The sequence below is a fragment of the Scyliorhinus canicula genome, chromosome 25 (genome assembly GCF_902713615.1).
Source record: "Scyliorhinus canicula chromosome 25, sScyCan1.1, whole genome shotgun sequence".
Taxonomy (NCBI): Eukaryota; Metazoa; Chordata; class Chondrichthyes; order Carcharhiniformes; family Scyliorhinidae; genus Scyliorhinus; species Scyliorhinus canicula.
The window spans coordinates 13225516-13248488 of NC_052170.1; the positions used below are offsets into that span (position 1 = coordinate 13225516).

At 48.6% G+C, this 22973-nt stretch overlaps 1 protein-coding gene and 1 long non-coding RNA gene across 9 annotated transcripts in view; one reads left to right on the top strand and one right to left on the bottom strand.

Annotated features, from left to right (window-relative positions):
- Window positions 1-22973, top strand: part of LOC119957083 — a 110504-nt gene that overhangs the window by 55986 nt on the left and 31545 nt on the right. Inside the window, exon 3 of the long non-coding RNA XR_005458737.1 lies at window positions 6725-6839. This is a non-coding gene — a long non-coding RNA (uncharacterized LOC119957083). The remainder of the gene's footprint in view (window positions 1-6724; window positions 6840-22973) is intronic.
- The window catches only part of smarca4a (SWI/SNF related, matrix associated, actin dependent regulator of chromatin, subfamily a, member 4a), a 115301-nt gene that overhangs the window by 38539 nt on the left and 53789 nt on the right, over window positions 1-22973 (bottom strand). For all 8 annotated transcript variants that reach the window (XR_005458736.1, XM_038784744.1, XM_038784742.1 and 5 more), the window contains exons 17-24: window positions 14066-14229; window positions 11695-11761; window positions 11455-11565; window positions 7461-7703; window positions 6021-6134; window positions 4745-4852; window positions 2371-2457; window positions 544-590 (exon numbers count right to left, since the gene is read on the bottom strand). Coding sequence is in view for 7 of the 8 variants with exons in the window: in XM_038784744.1 (XP_038640672.1) it covers window positions 544-590; window positions 2371-2457; window positions 4745-4852; window positions 6021-6134; window positions 7461-7703; window positions 11455-11565; window positions 11695-11761; window positions 14066-14229 (941 nt within the window). In the remaining variant the exon portion in view is untranslated. The remainder of the gene's footprint in view (window positions 1-543; window positions 591-2370; window positions 2458-4744; window positions 4853-6020; window positions 6135-7460; window positions 7704-11454; window positions 11566-11694; window positions 11762-14065; window positions 14230-22973) is intronic.

Consider the following 22973-nt stretch of genomic DNA (forward strand, 5'->3'; position numbering starts at 1 on the left):
TCTCATCAGACCGCAATCAGCCTTCTTTCACCTATATTTTGCTGCACAGCAACCAACATACTCAGAACATCACTATCCAAGCTCCCTGGCTTTGAGCCACAGTTGCTCGTGACCATCAGGCAACCAAACCATTCTAGTATTTGAAATACTGATCAGGGAGTGATAATGTGTAATGTGGAGTTTTTTTTTAACATCTGTTTGTTAAGCGGAGATTCTCTGTGTTCCTGCTAAGGGTCACAGACATTTTCAACTCATCGCAGCCATTTTGACCAATTATTGTACTGTCCATGATTAGGGAAGTAGCTCAGATTAGCACAGCCAGTACAGTATGGAGCAAGATATTAAGCAGCTCAGTGTTTAAATCTGTCTTCAGCTGCATCCTGGTTACTAGACTCATTCATGCACACTCAGTTAGTGAAACTCAGCCTGACTTGTGAAGCTCATCATTACACTCAGTTAGTTAGACTCATTGCACATTGCAGCTTGTTCAGCCCAGGTGGGTGTTGCTTTGTGATTTGTTGTCCAGAGACTGGTCTCACTTACCCTTGTACGATACCTCCAGTAAATCCCAAATGTTCCGAAAAAGACTCCTGGTTAAGGAAAAAAAAGGGATGAAGAGGTATATAGGAAGGACATGAGCAAATATCACAATATTCAGGAGAGCTGCAACACTGTACCCAGTATACACCCAGGACATGTTTGTTTGTTTAATGCCAGACTCCCAAAGCAACTGTTCTACTCGGAACTTGGTCCTGCAGGATACGCCCAGGAAGACAGCGCAATCCTTGAGGCATGAGCATTCCTGAAGAGGTCAAACATCCCCACAGACTCATGGGAGACTCTGGCTTGTGACCGATCAAAATAGAGACGACTCAACGAGGAAGGGACCAAAGACATGGAAGATCTTCGTCAGGAACATGCAGAGGGTAGAGGTAAAGTTGAGGCATCAAGGAGACCATAAATCTCCAAGCAACCCATGTACCCAACCCTTCAAGCACCACCTGCCCTTCACATGGCAGAGACTGCAGATTGGTCTCGACAGCCATCTCAGAACCCATCTAACTGGAGCAGAAGCAAGTCATCCTCGATCCCGAGAGACTGACTGTCCAGGGGAAGAAGAATCCCACTATGGTCAATCACACTGTCCTATTTGGGTCACTGGGCTTGTGATTGGATTGGTTTTGATTTTCACAGCCAACCTACATGAGCACATTTCCACACCTCACTTCCAAGGTATCTTTTGTGAGGGCCATGAAGAATCCAGCCCAGGTTTGTAGAGTGAAACAGAAAGTAACTTTATTTACAAGAAGAAGTACACAGGGCCAGTAGTTCCCTCTCTACATACACGTTCACAGCCACACACACTCTGCTGCGGTCAACTGACAAAGAGGAATGTAGAAGCATGAGCTGATTGTCCATCGCATGTTCAGAGAGCAGCCATGCAAAGAGATTTTACAACAGACTACCTCCACACATGTTAGTCTGCTGGGAACCGGTATTAATGCTGAGAACAAGAGACTGCAGGAATATTGTATTATGACTGCTGTGGTCACAGAATGAATTTTGTAATCGTCATTTGTAAAAAGCACACATAGACACATAATTGACACAACTGAATGACGAGCCATGCGGTGTCCTATCGTGTTCTGACGGTGCTCACTCTTGGTGTCCTATCCATTACACGGTCACTCTAGCACCAGCTGAGCGGAGTTGCATATCTCCGGACAAGTTCAGCATTAAACTATTGACTGGCTCAAAGCCCCAATACACCAGCGCTGAGCCACTCCAACCAAAATCCTCAGACTGTTGCAAAGCTTGCTGGTCAATGTTACCAGTTGCAATTGCAAACCATCCCACTCTTCATATGCTTGTGTGAGGTAGGAAGACATTAAGAAACCAGGCTGGGTGTTTCATCCTGTATGCTATCCAGGGATTGGAAAATCCAGGCTCAACCCAACCTTGTTCTCAACAGTTCTCTACACAACAGCTACATGTGCACAATCACTGGTGTGCATGCTTGCAATCATGCGTATACATGCGAACAACCATGTGTGCACACATGCATATTTACCAGCACAGGTCCATGGGTAAGTAATGAGGGGCAGGAACACAGCCCATTTGCCACCCACATTATGCTGTTTAGATTCATACCTCATTCTGAGCTCCTGCTCTGCAGCTCTCTGCTTGAGGGAACGAAGATCAGGCGAACTACATATTAAAAGAGCTTCCGCAAGAGTAACTGGGGCTTTGGCAGATAGCCAGTAATTTATTCTCAGGGGCACAGCGATGATCCTGAGCAAACAGTGGTGTTGCATCAGAGTGCCATCCATCCCCCCATGACGCTGTCCAAGGCTGGGCAGAGCTGCTTACCTCGATGTGCTGGAACATGTACGGGTGGTTGCAAATTTTTCTCAGTTGCATGATTGTGTTCATCAGTGTCTTAGTGCCTCCCTTGCCCTAAATAGAATGAGGCAAAGAGCTCACAGTTAAATGGCAGAAGTTAGCCTGAACAGAGGATAGAGGATCTGACACCAAATGACTTCAGGAGAGGACGTTGTTCATTGTGCTGGGACAACATCCTGTCCTCACAGCGATGGCACTTAAAGAAATTATAATTCCTGAAATTCAAAAATTGGATGAAGATTACAAAGCCCAATTGGATCTTTTAAACTTATGAGTTTGCATTTCCACACAGCGTACAATTACATAAAGGTTGCAACAAGTTATTCAGCTCAACTAGTCTGTGTTGGGTGTTTATAGTAAAAATGGGTAGTCTCCCAACCTCTTACCATATTGTTCAACTACCTACCTAACTTGCACCAAGACCCATTCATCCTTCACCCCCTACGCTGGCTCCCATATCAGAAATGCCTCCATTTTAAAATTCAAGTAATTATTTTCAAATTGCCCCTCCCTATCACTGTAGCCTCCTATGGTTCTACCGAAGATCTGCACTCCAATTCTGGCCTCCTGCATCCCCAACCCAATCACTCCACCATTGATCACCATGCCTTCAACTGGCTGGGGCGCAAGCTCTGGAATTCCCTCCAACACCTCTCCACCTCTCTATCTTGCTTTCTTTCTTTAAGACAGGCATTTTCAAAGTCAGGGTCGCGACCCAGGGTTGCGAAGCCGTCCGCCGCGGCGCTCCCAATTGCGCAAATTCACGCGCAACAGCCGGCTTTTAACAATGCCGGCTGGGAGCGGCCTTCATAAAGGCCGCAATCATATTAAAAAAATGCGGCCGCACTGCGGATGCGTGTTTGCTCATCGGTGTGCATGCACAAATGTTTGCGCATGGGCACCGATGAGCGCGCACGCATGCGCAGTGCGGCCGCATTTTTTTAATATGGTCGCGGCCTTTATGAAGGTCGCTCCCAGCCGGCATTGTTAAAAGCCGGCTGCTGGGAACGAATTTGTGCAATCAGGAGCGCCGCAACGGACGGAGAGGCTTAAAGGAAGTGAGGGAGAGTTAAAGAGGCAGAGTGGTTTCAGGAAGATTTTCCAGAGTTTAGGGCAATTGCAGCCGACAGTACGGCTACCAATTGTGGAGCAAAGGAAATACACAAGAAGCCAGAATTGGGAATACAACAAAAGAAGGTTAAAAAGCCGGCTGCTGCGGCTGTTGCAAGGCAGGCAGAGAGCAGGTCACGCCCCCTGAATGTCGCCATCAAGTGCTTTGAGCACGATTGCGATTGCTTCATTTTGTCAGCAGCAAACAAGGGAAGAGAAAATGGTGGGTCGCGAAGGTCAGCCGGCGTGGGTCACAAAGGTCGGCCGGCGTGGGTCACAAAGGTTGGCCAGTTGGTAAAAATGGGTCCCCAGAAAAAAAGTTTGAAAAACACTGCTTTCAGATACTCCTTAAAACCTCTTTGAAGGTCATCTGTCGTCATATTTCTGGCTTGATGTCAAATTTGAGCGTCAAGACGTAAAGTGTCTTGGGAGATTTTAGGGCATTACAGAATTGCAAGTTTCTTTGCTATTGTTAAATATGGACAGTGGCTTAGTTTCAGAAATTAATTAAAGTCATGCATTCCACAGCATCACAAGAGTTGTCCTTCTCCCAGTCCTCAATATTCTTTAATTTAATTTGGGCGGCTCGGTGGCACAGTGGTTAGCACTGCTGCCTCACAGCACCAGGAACTTGGGTTTGATTCCGACCTCCAGTGAATGTGTGGAGTTTGCATGTTCTCCCCTTATTTGCATGAGTTTCCTCTGGGTGCTCCGGTTTCCTCCCACAGCCCGAAGATGTGCAAGCTAGGTGGACTGGTCATGATAAATTGCCCCTTAGGGTGGGGTTGCAGGAATAGGATGGGAATTGTGCCGAGGTAGGGTGGTCTTTTGAAGGGTTGGAGCAGACTTGATGGGCCGAATGCCCTCCTTCTGCACTGTAGGGATTCTATGATTCTAATCTTATATCCTGCATTAGACCGCTTCAACAATGGGAAACACCCCGTTTCTTTTTAGCCTGTCCCAAAAACATGATTTCAGATGCCTCTGCTAGCACACTCCAGATAAATTCACAAAACTGCAAAAAACCTGGCCAGAACTTCACCAGTTGATTGTAATGCAATTACAATGACTACTCCCCAAAGACAGCCAGAGACTGTGGGAGGCCATTTTGTCAGGTGAATGAACCATATTGCCCAAAAACAATTCATGATCGATAATGGTGATCGTTAACCCACAGCCATTGCCCCAATGAATAGATTAGTGCTGAAAGATAACTGGACCGCTTCCAAACCTTTTTGTCCTTCTCTGAGCCATCGGTCAGCAGCACTCCCTTGGCCTGCATGTGGCGGTACAGGACCCTCTGCAAAGCTGACATGTCGCATTTAATGACGTATTCCACCTATTAGGGAATAAAGCACACTATTAGCTAGAGTAGCCAGTTTAGCTTATGGCTTTGACTGCCCAGGCCCACATGAAGTCAACACACTCACACACAAGCAGGTATAATCACGATGAGTGTATATACACATACAATACAGATATACTCACACGTGAGGTGGGTGCACCCACACAAGAGGTAAGTGCACTCACAGAGTATGAGAGTAAACCCAGTGTGGTTCAGCTTTCTGACCCAACAGAGGAACTGACTCCCTGACAGACCCACACTAAGAAGAATGTTAGGTTCTGGTAAGATCAGGCTTTTTTTCCGGTTTGATAAAGTGGAACTGAGCAGAACAAAGGGACAGGAGAGGGGAGGGAGGGTGAAGATGATCCACATAAGGAAATGTGTTGTGGACTGTGAAATACAATCTTCTTCCACTGACACCCACCCACTTACTGTTCGGGATGGAGAGGGGAGAGGTGACAGGATTCTCAATAAACTAATGGCACCATTAGCAGCTGGTGGTCTGAGAACATTGCTAAATTCTGAAGTTCAGTCTCACTTTCTAACTGGGTCGCCTAATTGTTAACAATACTGTGAGCTCTCAGCTACTGTGCATTTACAATTAACTGTGGGAATTTATTCAGCTACAGAAACTGCTCACACGTTGTCAAATGTTCGGGTAGGATTTAGAAAATGTTAACTGAAGTGAGAGTATAAATAAAAAGACAATTGTGTGATATTGAATATTAAAAGATGCGTCGTGTCAAACCTGTATAAAACAGTGATTATAAAACAGATGGACTGCGATGGGTTTATGTAGGTTACCCAGCATCGGAAGGTTATTAGAGCCACCGTAAGAGTTGCAGATTCGACTAGAATGAATAGGCATGCAAAATGTGGGAATGGGTCATTAGACTTGTCACTATCCAAGGGATGGATCAACATCTCATGAGGTCCCGCTGGAGGTTCAGATGAGTGAATTGGCCATTGGTTTTGTGACTGAACCAAGCCTAGTTTAGTCTTCGCAGTCAGCACAGTCCAGCAGAGTCAGTGGTGTCACTGTTGGGCTGTAGTTACTGTGGCTAGGTGAACAGCTAGCTTAAAAACCATCAGAAGTAGGTGTCCCGTCTCCCCATTTCCCCAGCCCACAGACACATTCAAACCACACAGGAGAGGAAGTCACCTTCTCAGGCAGCTGAGCTTCGACTTCCTTTTTCAATCGCCGCAACAGGAAAGGGCGGAGAACCTTGTGCAAGCGTCTGATAATGAGAATAGTCTCCTCTTCATTTAGATCCACCTGTGTTAAAGGACATGTTAAACACTATGGTGACAGCTCACCAATTTACGTTACAATCTATGTCATGAAAAGGAATGTATTTTTAAAAAACCACTATCATACTGAAATTTCGATCACGCCTTTCACAAGCTGAGGATGCCCCAATATACTTTACGGCCCATTAACTACTTTTGAAAGGTAGCCATTTTTGTAATGCAGGAAACGTGGCAGCCAATTTTTGTACAGGAAGCTCTCATAATGGGGTGGCATGGGGCGCAGTGTTTCGCACTGGGACTGCGGTGCTGAGGACCCGGGTTCGAATCCAGGCCCTGGGTCACTGTCCGTGTGGAGTTTGCACATTCTCCCTGTGTCTGCGTGGGTTTCACCCCCCACAACCCAAAGATGTGCAGGGTTGGTGGATTGGCCACGCTAAATTGCCCCTTAATTGGAAAACAAAATAATAATTGGGTCTCTAAATTTATTTTTAAAAAAGAAAGCTCTCACAAATAGCATGTGATAATGAGAGATAATCTTTTTTTTGGCAATGTTGGTTGAGAGATGAATATTGGCCAGGACACTGGGGATAACTCCTGTGCTTTTCTCCTATATAGGGCCCGGACATCTTTTGCATCCATCCTACAGGGCAAGCAGGGTCTTAAGAGTGTCATAAATCCAGTCAGAGCCCTGGAACTGTCCTCTGTGTGCTCTTCACGTACCTCTGGGCAGGTTAGTGTTAATATTCAGAGATGACTGTTAGTCACTGCGCACCCAACTCGGGAGAATTTGGCGCACCTATGCAGGCAACTGTAAAGCAGCCAAGACACAAAGTTACTGATCAGATATAACTAAATAGAAGGTTCCTTTTCAGAAGATCCTTCATTCAGAACTGCCAAAAGGAAACGTTTGGTATATGTCAGTGGCTTTCTGCTCACAGTGAGGTGGGATTTTGAGCTAAAAATACAAACCTAAACCTGTCATTTCCTGCTCATAGTGGATTCAAACAACATTTGACACCCAGCCACATGAGGAGATATTAGGACAGGTGACCAACAGTTTGGTCAATGAGGTAGCCTTAAGGAGCGTCTTAAAGGAGGATAGGTAGAGAGACAGAGAGGGTTGGGAAGGAAATTCCAGAGCTTAAGTCCTTAGCAGCTGAAACACAGCCGCCAATGACGGAGGATTAAAATCGGAGATACTCAAGAGGTCCGAATTGGAGCAGTGCAGAGATCCCGGGAGAATTATGAGGCTATAGGAGGTCGAAGGTGCTGTATAAGTATAGGTTGCTGCAGTTGATTTGACACACCTGTTTGTAAAGTAGTGACTCAGGCCCCTCACCCTTGAATGTACCTTTTCTCCTGTCATGGCAAAGGGGGCGTTGAACCACTGCTCGAATGTGTTGCAGCTTTTGAAAATAGTGGGCAGCAGGAAGTTGAGGAGTGCCCACAGCTCGGGCAGCTTGTTCTGCAGTGGGGTGCCAGTGAGCAACAGGCGGCGTGGTGCGACGTAATGTGTATTCAGCACTTGTGTTAGTTTACAGTGGTGATTCTTCATCCGGTGACCCTCATCCACTATCATGTACTTCCAACGGATCTGAGGAGGAGCATAAAACAGTGACAATAGTCAGCAAACTGGCTCTTCGTGAAATTAATCTTCACCTGGGAAACTGCATAATGAGAGGGGTATAAGGGAAACAGATAGACGATGAAAATCAGGGAGCAAATATCTACAGGACAGGCAATGACTCTGAGGAATGGATCCCAAACGTATTGATGTGACAGGGTACCCCATAGCAGATGTAATTTACTGCAGAGAGGTGATGGATTTTATAAGAAGAATGAGGAGGAGCAATATAAACAAAATTATACAATTTCAAAAGGAATGCAAGAACAGAGACCTCCAGATGGATGCACCCAAATCATTGAAAATGGCAAGACAAGTTGAGAAGGTTGCTACAATGATATACAGAATTACCAGATGTTGAGGTGTACAAAAGGAAATAGGTTATTGGCAAATTTTTATAAATCACTGGTTGGGGCCCATTTGGAGTACTATGTCCAATTCTGGGCTGTACGCTTTAAGAAGGAAGTCAAGGCCTTAGAGGAGGTGAAGAGGAGATTGACTAGAATGGTAGCAAAGATGAGGGCCGTCAGTCACATGGAGAGACTGGAGAAGCTGGGGTTATTCACTTTAGAGCAGGGAAGGTGAGGAGCAGATTTGATAGAGGTGTTCAAAATTAACAAGGATTTTGATCGTGTAAATAAGGAGAAATTGCATCTAGGAGCAGTGGAGGATGCAATTTTAAGTTGGATTGGCAATAGAGCCAGAGCTCAGATGAATCTACTTTTTAATGCAGTGAGTTGTAATCTGTTGTAAACATTAACTTTCAAAAGGGATTTGGTTAAAAAGGTGAAGCGAAAAAAAAAATTGCATGACTGTGGGGCCACAGCGGGGAAGTAGGGGATTAATTGGATAGCTCTGTCAAAACACTGGCACAGATATGATAGGCCAAATTGTCTCCTTCTGTGCTATATTATTCTGTTATTATACAGTGGACCTGTAGGTCTCTCAAATTAGAAAAACATTGAAGTACCAGGGGCAGAGGGTTAGATACTGGGGTATGAGGGGAGGGTTAGTTCCTGGGGTACCAGGGCAGTGGGTTAGATACTGGGATATGAGGGGCAGAGGGTTAGATACTGGGGTATGACGGACAGAGGGTTAGATATTGGGGTACCAGAGCAGTGGGTTAAATACTGGGATATGAGGGGCAGGGGTTACATACTTGGGTATGAGGGGCAGACGGTTAGATACTGGTGTAACAGGACAGTGGGCTAGATACTGGGGTACCGGGGCAGTGGGTTAGATACTGGGATATGAGGGACAGAGGGTTAGATACTGGGATATATGGGGCAGATGCTTAGATACTTGGGTATGAAGAGCAGACGGTTAGATACTGGTGTAACAGGACAGTGGGCTAGATACTGGGGTACCAGGGGCAGTGGGTTAGATACTGGGATATGAGGAGCAGTGGTTAGATACTTGGGTATGAGGGGCAGTGGGTTAGATACTGGGATATGAAGGGCAGTGGGTTAGATACAGGGATATATGGGGCAGGGGTTAGATACTGGGATATATGGGGCAGGGGTTAGATACTGGGATATATGGGGCAGGGGTTAGATACTGGGATATATGGGGCAGAGGGTTAGATACTGGGATATGAGGGGCAGGGGTTACATACTTGGTATGAGGGGCCGACGGTTAGATACTGGTGTAACAGGACAGTGGGCTAGATATTGGGGTACCGGGGCAGTGGGTTAGATACTGGGCTATGAGGGACAGAGGGTTAGATACTGGGATATATGGGGCAGATGCTTAGATACTTGGGTATGAAGAGCAGACGGTTAGATACTGGTGTAACAGGACAGTGGGCTAGATACTGGGGTACCAGGGGCAGTGGGTTAGATACTGGGATATGAGGAGCAGTGGTTAGATACTTGGGTATGAGGGGCAGTGGGTTAGATACTGGGATATGAAGGGCAGTGGGTTAGATACTGGGATATATGGGGCAGGGGTTAGATACTGGGATATATGGGGCAGAGGGTTAGATACTGGGATATGAGGGGCAGAGGTTAGATACTTGGGTATGAGCGGCAGATGGTTAGGTTCTGGTGTAACAGGACAGTGGGCTAGATACTGGGGTACCAGGGGCAGTGGGTTAGATACTGGGATATGAGGGACAGAGGGTTAGATACTGGGATATATGGGGCAGAGGGTTAGATACTTGGGTATGAGGGGCAGACGGTTAGATACTGGTGTAACAGGACAGTGGGCTAGATACTGGGGTACCAGGGGCAGTGGGTTAGATACTGGGATATGAGGGGCAGAGGTTAGATACTTGGGTATGAGGGGAGGGTTAGTTCCTGGGGTACCAGGGCAGTGGGTTAGATACTGGGATATGAGGGACAGAGGGTTAGATACTGGGATATATGGGGCAGAGGGTTAGATACTTGGGTATGAGGGGCAGACGGTTAGATACTGGTGTAACAGGACAGTGGGCTAGATACTGGGGTACCAGGGGCAGTGGGTTAGATACTGAGATATGAGGGGCAGAGGTTAGATACTTGGGTATGAGGGGCAGTGGGTTAGATACTGGAATATGAGGGATAGAGGGTTAGATACTGGGACATATGGGGCAGGGGTTAGATACTGGGATATGAGGGGCAGAGGTTAGATACTTGGGTATGAGGGGCAGACGGTTAGGTACAGGTGTAACAGGACAGTGGGTTAGATATTGGGGTACCAGGGCAGTGGGCTAAATACTGGGATATGAGGGACAGAGGGTTAGATACTGGGATATGAGGGGCAGAGGGTTAGATACTGGGATATGAGGGGCAGGGGTTAGATACTGGGGTACCGGGGCAGTGGGTTAGATACTGGGATATGAGGAGCAGTGGTTAGATACTTGGGTATGAAGGGCAGTGGGTTAGATACTGGGATATGAGGGGCAGTGGTTAGATACTTGGGTATGAGGGGCAAACAGTTAGATATTGGGGCACCTACTTCACCGCTGTGGCCCCACAGTCATGCAATATTTTTTTCCCGCTTCACGTTTTTACCAAATCCCTTTTGAAAGTTAATGTTGTATCTGTTTCCACCAACTTTTCAGGCAGCACATTCCAAATTACAACTCACTGCATTAAAAAGTAGATTCATCTGAGCTCTGGTTCTATTGCCAATCCAACTTAAAACTGCATCCTCCACTGCTCCTAGATGCGATTTCTCCTTATTTACACGATCAAAATCCTTGTTAATTTTGAACACCTCTATCAAATCTGCTCCTCACCTTCCCTGCTCTAAAGTGAATAACCCCAGCTTCTCCAGTCTCTCCATGTGACTGACGGCCCTCATCTTTGCTACCATTCTAGTCAATCTCCTCTTCACCTCCTCTAAGGCCTTGACTTCCTTCTTAAAGTGTACAGCCCAGAATTGGACATAATACTCCAAATGGGTTAGATACTGGGGTATGACAGACAGAGGGTTAGATACTGGGGTATCAGGGGCAGAGGGTTAGATACAGGGGTACCAGGGACAGTGGGTTATACACTGGAGAAATGAGGGAGCATGGGCAGAAAAAGATCTGGTACTGGGGATACTGGGTTAGACACTGGGGTATCTTGCTATCTGGGCTCAAATAAAAATGGGCAACTAAGTAAGGTCCAAACTAAAGGGAAGTTGGTTCTGGTGGAACCACATGATGGTACCCCAGCATGAGTCAGGATCTATTCTATGGGGAGTTGAGGGGATAGGGAAAAGAAGAGAAACCTACAAGAAAGGAAGCTTTCACCTTGGCAAGAACATGCTTGTCTTTGATGATATATTCATAGGTGGTGAGTAGGACGTTGAACTTCCCACTTCTAAGCAGAGGAACAAAGGCCCTTCGAGCTGCAGGAGAACCCTGAAAGAAGGAAGAGAAGGATCAAAAAAAAACATTGTGATTGCATCTGCACAGCCAATAATAGCCACACACTTGCCCTAGAATATCCAGTGCACAAAATCATATCATCAAACCTGAAAATGGAATTACCTTGTATGAGATCCGTGAGACTGATGGTGCCCACTTATCAAACTCATAGGCCCAATTTGATAGCGTTCTGTAAATACAATTGGGATCATTACTGAGGTGATCGTTAATACACAGAAACTACTGGGTCTTTATTGTACAGAGTGCTTGCTGCACGGCTGGCATTTTGAGTACACATGGACAGTAACATCAAAACTTAAAAGGTTTATCTTCGATCCAACCAAGCCTAGAGATTAAGTTACAGTCTTGGAATCACTCCTATCTCACATTGCATTCTCAATCTATACTTTTCTCCACATTTACATGCATTCCTTTTCCCTGCAGTTCCTTCCTTTAACTGCCTGACGGAGAGGCTCAGTGAAAGCTTGCTCTCTCTCTCCCTCTTCTCCTCCCCCCCCCCCCCCCCCCCCCCCCCCAAGCAGAGATCCATCAAAGCTCATTCCAGCATGGCTCTATCGGAGACTGATCCCATTCCTCCAGCATGGTTCCATCAGAGCCTGTTCCTCTCCTTCACCAGAGACTGGTCCCTCTCCTCCAGCACAGCTCCATCAGAACCTGTTGCTCTCGGCCAACAGAGCTCCATCAGAGCCAGTTCATCTCTTCCAGCAGAGCTCCACAAGGGCCTGTTCCTCTCTTTCACCAGAGCTCCATCAGAGCCTGTTCCCTCTCCTCCAGCAGAGTTCCATCAGTTCCCTCTCCTCCAGCAGAGCTCCATTAGTCCCTGTTCTCTCTCTTTTAGTAGAGCTCTATCAGAGTTTGTTCCCTCTCCTCCAACAGTGCTCCATCAGAGCCTGTTCCTTCTCCTCCAGCAGTGCTCCATCAGTTCCCGCTCTTCCAGCAGAGCTCCATCAGAGCTTGTTCCCTCTCGCCAGCAGAGGTCCATCAGATTCTGTTCTCTCTCCTCCATCAGAGCCATTCCAAAACCAGCGGCTGCAGGAAAGGAAAGGATTTGCATTTCTATAGTACTTTCGCAACCTCAGGACATCCCACAGTGCTTTACAGTCAATCAATTATTTTTGGAGTGCAGTCATTGTTGTATATTAGGGTATTCAGCAGCCAATTTTGTGCACAGCAAACAGCAATGAGATAGATCAGATCACCTGTTTTTCAGTAATGTCATGTTCACCTGGGAGGGAAGACCAACGCTTAGCTCTATACCTCGTCTGAACGAAAGCACCTCCAACAGTGCAGCACCTTCCACAGTACTGCAATAGGAGTGTCCGTCTGGATTATGGTCTCAAGCTCCTTGAGTGGGACTTGAACTCTCGCCCTATTGACTCAGCAGCAAAGAAGTCCAAGAGTGACCAGACTGTGACACTCCCTCCCTGGGATATGCCCAACCTTCACTCTATGCTTCTATGCAGCACTTTGACTGAGAATGAGAGCAAGACTCCACCTCCTATCTCTGAGCAGCAATGTGTCTTGTGCTCAAGTGAGCCTGTGAATACAATGGTCTCTGCCCTGTTTGGTAATGGTGAAATGTAAAAGGAGTAGGGTTTTAACAGTCGTGTTATAACGAGACTGTACTGTCTCTCACAGGGACAGAATGTATACAGGGTGCAGTAAAATTCTTGAAATGTACATTAACCAATTTGGAACTTGAGCAGGTAAGTATCTGCTTCCTGAAGTTAAGCAGATCAAAAAGGTGACAGCAAACAATTAATATTTTTACAACGTTGGAAACTTCTGAAAACTGATTCACAGACAACGAGCTACTTAGAAGTAACCGTTGTTTGCAAATACACAGCCTTTGTGCACACAGCAGTATTTGGCAGCGACGGTTGAGGGAGGCATGTTGGCCGGGACATTGGGAGAGCTTTCCTGCTCTGCACCAGTGTATCAGATGGACCCTCAGTTTACCAGTTATGCTAAGAATGAGGGAGGAAAAGGATTTCATGGTTTTGGTTCAAAAGGTGTCAATGAATCAAAAGATTAACTACTACCCTTTCTGATACGGTATTGACTCTTCTAGATTGTGCTGACTGTGGGGGAAAAGTTTAACCTATTCCGCCTATTGGGAAACTGACAGTCAGGTGAAACCTGGTGTCGCACTCCACCCGATTTTACCCTGCATGGAAGTCAATATTGGCACAAGGTGTAAACTCAGCATTCCAATAAATCCTGTGGGTTTCCCACCTGGAGAGCCAAGTCAAAATTACCTCCCCCTTCCCCATAGGATCTGGGTGAACTGTGGAATCCTTTCCCTCCGACGCTCTGAGCAGAGGTGGTAAACAGAGGCTCTATTCAGTTCCACCGGTGCAGGATGATGTAGAGGATTTCTTGGAATGGGAGCGGGGGATGTTCTCCTGGCGTCCTGGCCAACATTGCGTCCTCAGCCTCTGGGAGGTAGAGACGTGAACGGCTTTCTCCTTACGAGAGAGGTACTATAATGAGGAAGGGTCCATTGATGCGCTTGTGTTCCATGAGGTATGTGATGAGGGCGATGGTCTGAATGGTCTTTCCCAGGCCCATTTCATCAGCGAGGATTCCATTTAGGTTGTTGTTGTACAGCGAGACGAGCCATTCCAAACCTTTGACCTGCATAGAATTGCACAAAGTTACACAGAAGGTACAGCAAGAAAAGGCCATGATCCATGCTGGTGTTTTTCTCCACATAAGCCTCCTCCCACTCATCTTCACTTCACCCTCGCAGCACAGAGGAATGGCAGGGGGGGGGGGGGGGGGGGGGGGGGGGGCAAGGGTCGGGATTATCCTGGGAGTAAATTGTTAATTTATGTAATTAAGAAGGCAAATTAAATGTTAGCCTTTATTGAAATAGGGATGGAGTATTAAAGTAGGGAAGTCTTGCTACAACTATACTGAGTCTTGGTGAGACCACACCTGGAGTATTGTGTACAGTTTTGGTCTCCTTACTTAAAGAAGGGTATGCTTTCATTGGAAGCAGTTCGGAGAAGATACACTAGGCTGGGAAGAAGGGGTTGTCTGATGAAGTTGGAGCAGGTTGGGCCTGTACTCGCTGGAGTTTAGAAGAATGAGAGGTGATCTTATTAAAACATATAAGACTCTGAGGGGAAAAGCAAATTACTGCGGATGCTGGAATCTGAAACGAAAGGGAAAATGCTGGAAAATCTCAGCAAGTCTGGCAGCATCTGTAGGGAGAGAAAAGAGCTAACGTTTCGAGTCCGATGACTTTGGCAGAGTCATTTTCCCTTTCGTTTAGGACCCTGAGGGGACTTGACAGGGTAGATAGATGTTGAGAGGGTGTTTCCTCTCATTTAAAAAATTTTAAGAGTACCCAAGACATTTTTTCCAATTAAGGGGCAATTTAGCGTGGCCAATCCACCTACCCTGCACATCTGTGTTTTGTGGGGGCGAAACCCACGCAAACACGGGGAGAATGTGCAAACTCCACACGGACAGTGACCCCGAGCCAGGATCAAACCTGGGACCTCGGCGCTGTGAGGCAGCAGTGCTAACCACTGCACCACGATGCTGCCCTGGATGTTTCCTCTCATGGAAGAATCTAGAACCAGGGGGGCACAGTTTCACAATAAGGGCCTTCCATTTAAGATGGAAATGAGGAGCCATAGCTTCTGTCAGAGGGTTGTTAGTGTCTGGAACTCTCTTCCCCAGAGAGCAATGGCTGCTGGGTCATTGAATATATTCAAGACAGATTTTTGATTGACAAGGGAGACAGAGCTTTGAGGGGGGAAAGGCGGGGAAGTGGAGTTAAGGCCACAGTCAGAGCAGCCATGATCATATTGAATGGTGGAGCAGGCTTGAGGGACTGAATTATCTATTTCTGCTCCTATTCCTTATGATCGTTTTTCTTCAATCATTCCTGTGGTGGCACGTTCTACATTCTCACCACTCTCTTGGTAAATCCCCATTGGTTTTCCATAGAATAGAATCCACAGAATTCCTACAGTGCAGAAGGAGACCGTTCAGTCCATCGAGTCTGCACCTACCCTTCGTAACCACTAACCCTTCGTTACCCTAACCCTCGCAAACTATTTAATAATCTTCAAGACAGCAATCAGGTCATTGTTTTCTGTAGAAAGAGGCTGAATTGTGCCTGACCCAGTTACCGGGTGCGCGCTAACAGAAATGCTTCCGAATGTTAATTGTGGCGGGTTTTGTTGGGAATTTCCCGCCGGCTCTGTTGATGGGTTTCCCACTGCTATCCTTTTTTTGAAGTATATTTATTCAGCAGATTTTGAACAATTTTACGAAATAACTCCAAATAACCCATTCAACTGTCACCAATAATCAACTCCCGGAAATGCATGATGAACAAACCCCAACAATTGTAGAACCCATCACTCGCCCCCCTCAGCGTAAACCTCACCTTCTCCAAGGTCAAAAACTCCAGGAGGTCCTACCCGCCACACCAAGGCACAGGGTGGAGAAGCTGACCACCACCCCAACAAGACCCAACTGCGAGCAATCAGCGAGGCGAAGGCTAAAAAATCTGCCCCCACACCTGCCTGCAGCTCCGGCTGGTCTGACACCCCGAATATAGCTTCCAGGGGACCGCGCTCCACATCCACATGTAAGACCCCCGAGATAGTGCTGAACACCATCCTCCAAAACCCTTCCAGCTTCGGACAGGACCAAAACATATGTACATGGATCACCGGGCCCCTCCTACACCGCTCACAGATATCCTCCACCCCCTCGAACAGCTGACTCATCCTTGATTTTGTAAGGCGTGCCCTGTACACTACCTTCAACACGAAGTTGAGGATTTTACCGTCCGCAACACCTCACACCACAGACCCTCCTCCAACTCTTCCCCTCCACCTCACCGTAACACACCCAAAGGACAACCTGTCCTCCTCCAAAATCCTCCTTGAATCGCTGAAACATACCCTCCCCCCTACTGACAGCACTGCCTCCAACAATGAGGAGGCAGGCGCTATTGGGAAGGTCAGAAAGACCTTCCTCACAAAGTCCCGCACCTGCATATACCTGAAACTTTCACCCCGTGCCAGCCTAAACTACTCACCCAACTTGCCACGACTATCTAATTACACTTACTCGCTTTTCCGGGCCCTGGGGAGCTTCTCCCCGGTCAAGCCCATACTTAGAATTATTTTCATCGACTTCCAAGGGTGGCCATGAGCTGAGCGGTCGCACAAAAGGTGGCTCTTGTCTAAGAACTACGACTATGGCCTTTTAACCCCAACAAACGGGTACAAAGCGCACGAGGGGCTGGTTTAGCTCAGTGGGCTAAATAGCTGGTTTGTGATGCAGAACAAGGCCAGCAGTGCGGGTTCAATTCCTGTACCAGCTGAGAATTCTGAGTTCTCCTTCTGTGTACCCGAACAGGTGCTGGAATGTGGCAACATTGGAAGGGGCTTTTCACAGTAACTTCATTGCAGTGTTAATGCAAGCCTACTTGTGACAATAAAGGTTTATTTATTTTCTAAATGTACTTATAATCCCTCAATTTAACACCCCCATCTACTGCCAAACAAGATGGGAGAAAGCCAACCACCCAGCCGAAAAGCCAGCAGAGACGAGGGGAGGGAAACATCAACTTTTGAGCAGGAACCGCACGTGGAGGCCCGGAGCCGGTGAGGGTTGACCCTGGTTGACCTCCCAGACGCTGATGGACAAATTGACAAACTTTATCACCTCTGAGCTCCAAAGACACAGGGATGAGAAGAGAAGAGACCTCCTGGCAACCGTCGAGACGGCAGTGGAAGCCGCACGGCCCCATAAAAGAGGCAATGGACAATATGGAGACTAGAGGCCCAGGAGATGATGACTAGGGAAATTGAAAAAGCTGCCACGGGCCAAAGGGACCGGATCACGCATTCAAGCCTGGTCATGACCCAGAAGGTACTAAAGGACAAAATCAATGACCAAGAGAACCGTCATGTTGGCAGAACCTGAGAATTGTGCGGCTCCCATTGGGAATGGAGGGGAGAAACCCCACGGAATATGCAGCAGCGATATTCCAGAAGCTAGTCGGCAAGGAGGGCTTTGCCTAGCCCCCGGAGGTAGATCGTGCCCACAGTTTGCTTTGGCAGTGGCCCAGTGCCGGGGAACCACTGTGGGCAAAAATCGTGTGGTTCCACAAATATCAAGATAAAGAGCTGATCCTGAGGTGGGTGAAAAGGGCGAGAAGGTGCAAGTGGGACGGACATTCCATCCGCTTGTACCAGGACATTGGTGCAGACCTGGCCAAGCGGCAGGCAGAAATGGTGCCAAATCCACGCTCTACAAAAGTGTGCTGCGGTTTGGCATGCTCTACCCTTCCAAATTTTGGGTCACTTATTAGGGGAAAGAGCATTATTTTGACGCCCCAGAGGAGGCCAACAAGTTTGTCCAGAAAAATAGACTGGGCAAACAGCAATACCGGGCAAGGGCCAGAACGTGGGCTGCAAGAGGTCGAAAAGGTCAGGGGTGAATGCAATCTGAGGCACAGAGAGAGGGGGGGAGGAAAATAGCTGGGGGTTAAATTGGGGAACCAGACTATTAGGGGAGCTGCCAAACTAGCAAGCAGGCTGGTATACGGGAGTATAGCGAAGGAGGAGGCCGCGCCTCCTGGGAGGGAGCGCCGGCAGAATGGAAGGGAAAAACAGCTTCGGGGGAAACAGAAGGCAAAGGGAGGTGGGGGGGAATCAGGGGAGGCAAGGAAGGGGGTAAAGCCAAGGGAGAAGGGGGTCTAGAGGGGGGAGGACAAGGGGGAGAAGCGGGGGATGGTAGAGCGCTGGTTGCAACAGTGGTGATGATAAATATTAGGATCTTGAATGGCCCTTGAGCATTGGCAGGCCCGGACGAACAGGGCCAGGCCCACAGGGTGAGTATGGTTGACCCCACAGGAATGGGAGCAAACCCCCCCCCCCATCTCCGGATTATAACATGGAACATGAGGGGCCTCAACGGGCCAGTGAAGAGATCCAGAGTGCTCGCCCATCTCAAGAGTATGAGGGTGGACATAGCCTCCCTACAGGAATAAGAGAGAGGGACCAACAGCTTGTAAAGAAGGGCTGGGTGGGACATGTTTCCACACCAGGGCGAGGGGGGGTGGCCATAGTATTCAACAAGATGGTTCCATTCACGGTGACAAGCACAATGAAGGATCCGGTGGTGGGGGCACACGTGATGATCAGCGGGACCCTGGAAGGGGCCCTGGTAGTCTTGGTAAATATATATGCTGCAAACTGGGATGATGCATAATTTGTCAGGAAGATGATGGCTGAAATCCCACACCTGGAAAACGACGGTTATGTGGGGGTTATGTAACCTGCACCAGAATGGGGAGGTCTCACCTTCCACATTCTGGGAGGCACTGAGGGCAGTAATTAAGGGCAAAATCATAGCGAATAGGGCCCTAAGGGCCAAGAAAGAAGGGCAGCCAAGCAGCGGCTGTTCGCCTCCATACTGGAGGTGGATCGGCGATACTCCACGACCCCAACTGTGGAGCTGCTATTAGAGAGGAAAAAGGTGCAGATGGAATTTGACTAGCTTGCCACAGAAAGGCAGTCCACCAGCTCTGCCAGGCACGGATGGCCTTCTACGAGCACGGAGACAAGGCCAGCTGCATGCTGGCACACCAGTTAAGAAAATAGGCAGCCGCAAAAGATATACCGCAAGTTAGGAGCAGAAATGGTAGGATGGTAGCACACCCAAAAGAGGTTAACAAGGCCTTTGCAAAGATGTACCAGGAGCCCCGGAAGGGGCTCGGGGATGGATCAATTCCTCGACAAACTGGACATACCTATGGTGGGGGAGGACAGGAAACAAGGGCTGGAAGCACTGCTAGAGCTGGGCGAAATCATGGAATGCATTAATTCCATGTAGTCAGAGAAAGCTCTGGGATCAGATGGGTTCCCAGTAGACTTTTACAAGACATTTCCAGCAGCGCTGGCCCCGCACTTGCAGGAGATGTTCAACGACTCGCTGTCGAAGGGGGCTCTGCCGTCCAACCTGGCCCAGGCCTCAATATCACAGATCCCCAAAAAGGACAAAGACCCGACATAGTGTGGAGCATACAGACCCACCTCTCTCTTAAACATTGACGCAGAAGTCTTGGCGAAAGCACTGGCGAGGCGCCTGGAGAGCTGCCTGCCAGAAGTGATCGCGGAAGATCAGACTGGATTTGTCAGGGGCAGACAGCTAATGGTGAACATCAGATGCCTGTTGAATGTAATAATGATCCCACGCGGGGAGAAGTGATCGTCTCCCTGGACGCTGAGAAAGCCTTCGATCGGGTAGAATGGAGGTACCTCATGGAGGTGCTTAAACGGTTTGGGTTTGGAGCAGGGTTCATCCCCGGACAGGCGCCAGAATGTGGCGACTAGGGGCTTTTCACAGTAACTTCATTGAAGCCTACTCGTGACAATAAGCGATTTTCATTCATTTCATTTCATTCATCACGTGGGTGAAGCTCCTGTCGAGCGCCCCTACGGTGAGCCTACGGACGAACGCTACCAGCTCTAAATACTTTCGGCTACACAGGGGAACGAGGCAGGGATGTCCACTATCCCCGCTCCTGTTTGCACTGACAGTCGAACCACTTTCCATCGCCCTTAGATGAGCGGAATGGATGGACAGGCATTCAAAGATGGAGCAAAGAGCATAGAGTCTCACTCTATGCAGATGACCTGCTGCTCTACGTGTCGAACCTCCTAGCCAGCATGGGAAACATAACCGGACCTGGCGCCTTCTCAGGTTACAAACTCAACCTGGGAAAGAGCAGGGTGAACCTCCGAGAGGGAGAAATGGAGCTGGACGAACTACCGTTTAAAGTGACCCAAACCAAGTTCAGGTACCTGGGATCCAAGTGGCCCACACCTGGACGAGGCTCCACAAATGGTACCTCTCCAGCCTGGTGGAGATGAAGATTGACCTGCAAAGATAGGACTCACTCCCTCTTTCGCTTGTGGGAAGTGAACAAACTGTGAAAATGAACGTGCTGCTTAATATTCAGATCACTCGCGATTTTCATCCCCAAATCCTTCTTCACCAGGGTCGACAAGTCTTATAATAATAATCTTTATTGTCACAAGTAGGCTTACATTAGCACTGCAGTGAAGTTACTGTGAAAATCCCCTAAATGCCGCACTCCGGCGCTTGTTCGGGTACACAGAGGGAGAATTCAGAATGTCCAAATTACCTAGCAGCATGTCTTTTGGGACTTATGGGAGCAAACCGGAGCACCCGGAGGAAACGCACGCATACACAGGGAGAATGTGCAGACTCCACACAGACAGTGACTCAAGCCGGGAATGGAACCCGGGACCCCGACGCTGTGAAGCAAAAGTGCTGATCACTTTGCTACCGTGCCGCCATAGAGGGAAAAGAGGAGAAAGAGAGAGCCACTGTGCTACCGTGCTGGCCACCGCCTTTGTCTGAGGGGGTTGCGGAAGGGGGTGAGAGGGGGTGAGAGAGAGAGAGAGGAAAGAGTCCCTGGGACACGGAAGACCATTTTGCAGCAAGGGTGACACATGACAGGCCTGGATTTACCAAACCTCCTATACTTCCACTGGGCGACAAAAGTGGAGCTGCTGAGGGGTGGCTAAGAGACCCAAAGGCGGACTGGGTCCAAATGGAGGAGGCCTGCATGTGACATCTCTCCGAGTGCTGGCCACCACACTGCTCACGGCCCCCTCCCCACACAGACTCCAGGAGCCCGGTGGTAGTAGTCACACTACACACATGGGACCAGTTAAGGCGCCGTTTCAAGCTTGGCGAGATGTAGATCCTTCATCTACAAAAACCTTAGGTTTACACTGGCAAGAGTTGGGAGACCTGTTTATCGACGGGAGCTTCGCGAGCCTTGGTGAACTGGAGGAGAGGTTTGAGCTCCCCCCGGGGAATATGTTCAGGTACCTTCAGGTCAAGGCGTTTGCTAGGCGACAGGTGGAGGGGTTCCTTTGCTGCCCCCGCAGGGGGTAAGGGATAGGGTGCTTTCGGGGGTGTGGGTCGGGGATGGGAAGGTGTCTGACATCTACCAGGTAATGCAGGAGGTGGGGGAGGCGTCGGTAGAGGAGCTGAAGGCTAAGTGGGAGGTGGAGCTGGGGGAGCAGATTGAGGAGGGGACATGGGCGGACGCCCTGGAGAGGGTGAACTCCTCTTCATGTGCGAGGCTTAGTCTCATCCAGTTCAAGGTGCTGCACTGGGCCCACATGGCCGGATCTAGGATGAGTAGGTTCTTTGGGGGCGAAGACAGGTGCGTCAGGTGTTCGGGGAGTCCAGCGAACCATGCCCATATGTTCTGGGCATGCCCGGCACTGGAGGAGTTCTGGAAGGGGGTGGCGAGGACGGTGTCGAGGGTGGTGGGATCCAGGGTCAAGCCAGGCTGGGGACTCGCGATATTTGGGGTTGGGGTGGAGCCGGGAGTGCAGGAGGCGAAAGAGGCCGATGTCTTGGCCTTTGTGTCCCTAGTAGCCCGGCGGAGGATCTTGCTGCAGTGGAAAGATGCGAGACCTCCGAGCGTGGAGACCTGGATCAATGACATGGCGGGATTCATTCAGCTGGAGAGGGTCAAATTCGCCCTGAGAGGGTTGGTACAAGGGTTCTTTAGGAGGTGGCATCCTTTCCTCGACTTTCTGGCTCAACGATAAGGTACTAGGTCAGCAGCAGCAGCAACCCGGGGGGGAAGGGGGGGGGGGGGGGGGGTTTAGGGGGATAGTGTTTAAGTTAATTTGCTTATTGTTAATTTATTTTGTTGTTTATTGGGGTTGGGGGGGTGGGGGTGGGGGGGGGGGGGGGGGGGTTGTTATATGCGTTGTTACGGTTGCCGGGGGTGTTTATTACTATTATTGTTATTGTTTTGTTGATATATATTTTTCTAAAAATTGCAATAAAAATTATTTTTTAAAAAAGGTTTACACCGGCAAAAATAGACGCCGCATTTGGACCTAGACAGAGGACAGAGGGGCACTAAGAATGAGGGATTTGTACTGACAACCCTGGGGGAACTCTCAGAGAGATTACAACTCCCAAAAGGTAACAAGCTCAGGTAACTGCAAATGCCTGACTTTCTCCGCAGGAGACAAAAACATTCCCCAGAGACCCGGTCACAGATTTCTGTACACAGTGGTAGGGTCAGACTGGTAAAGGAACGATAAATGTGGCATCATCTACTGAGGGCTCATAGAAAAGGTTTGGACCCCATTGAACAAGACCAGATGGAAATGGGAGGAGGAGCTGGGCATGGAGTTAGGGGGAGCACAGAATTAACTCCACCTCCTCCTGTGCCAGGCTAAGCCTGATGCAGCTCAAGGTAGTGCACAGAGCAGACCGTACTAAGACACACATGAGCGGGTTCTTCCCGGAGGTGGATGCCAGGGGGGCCTGGCCAA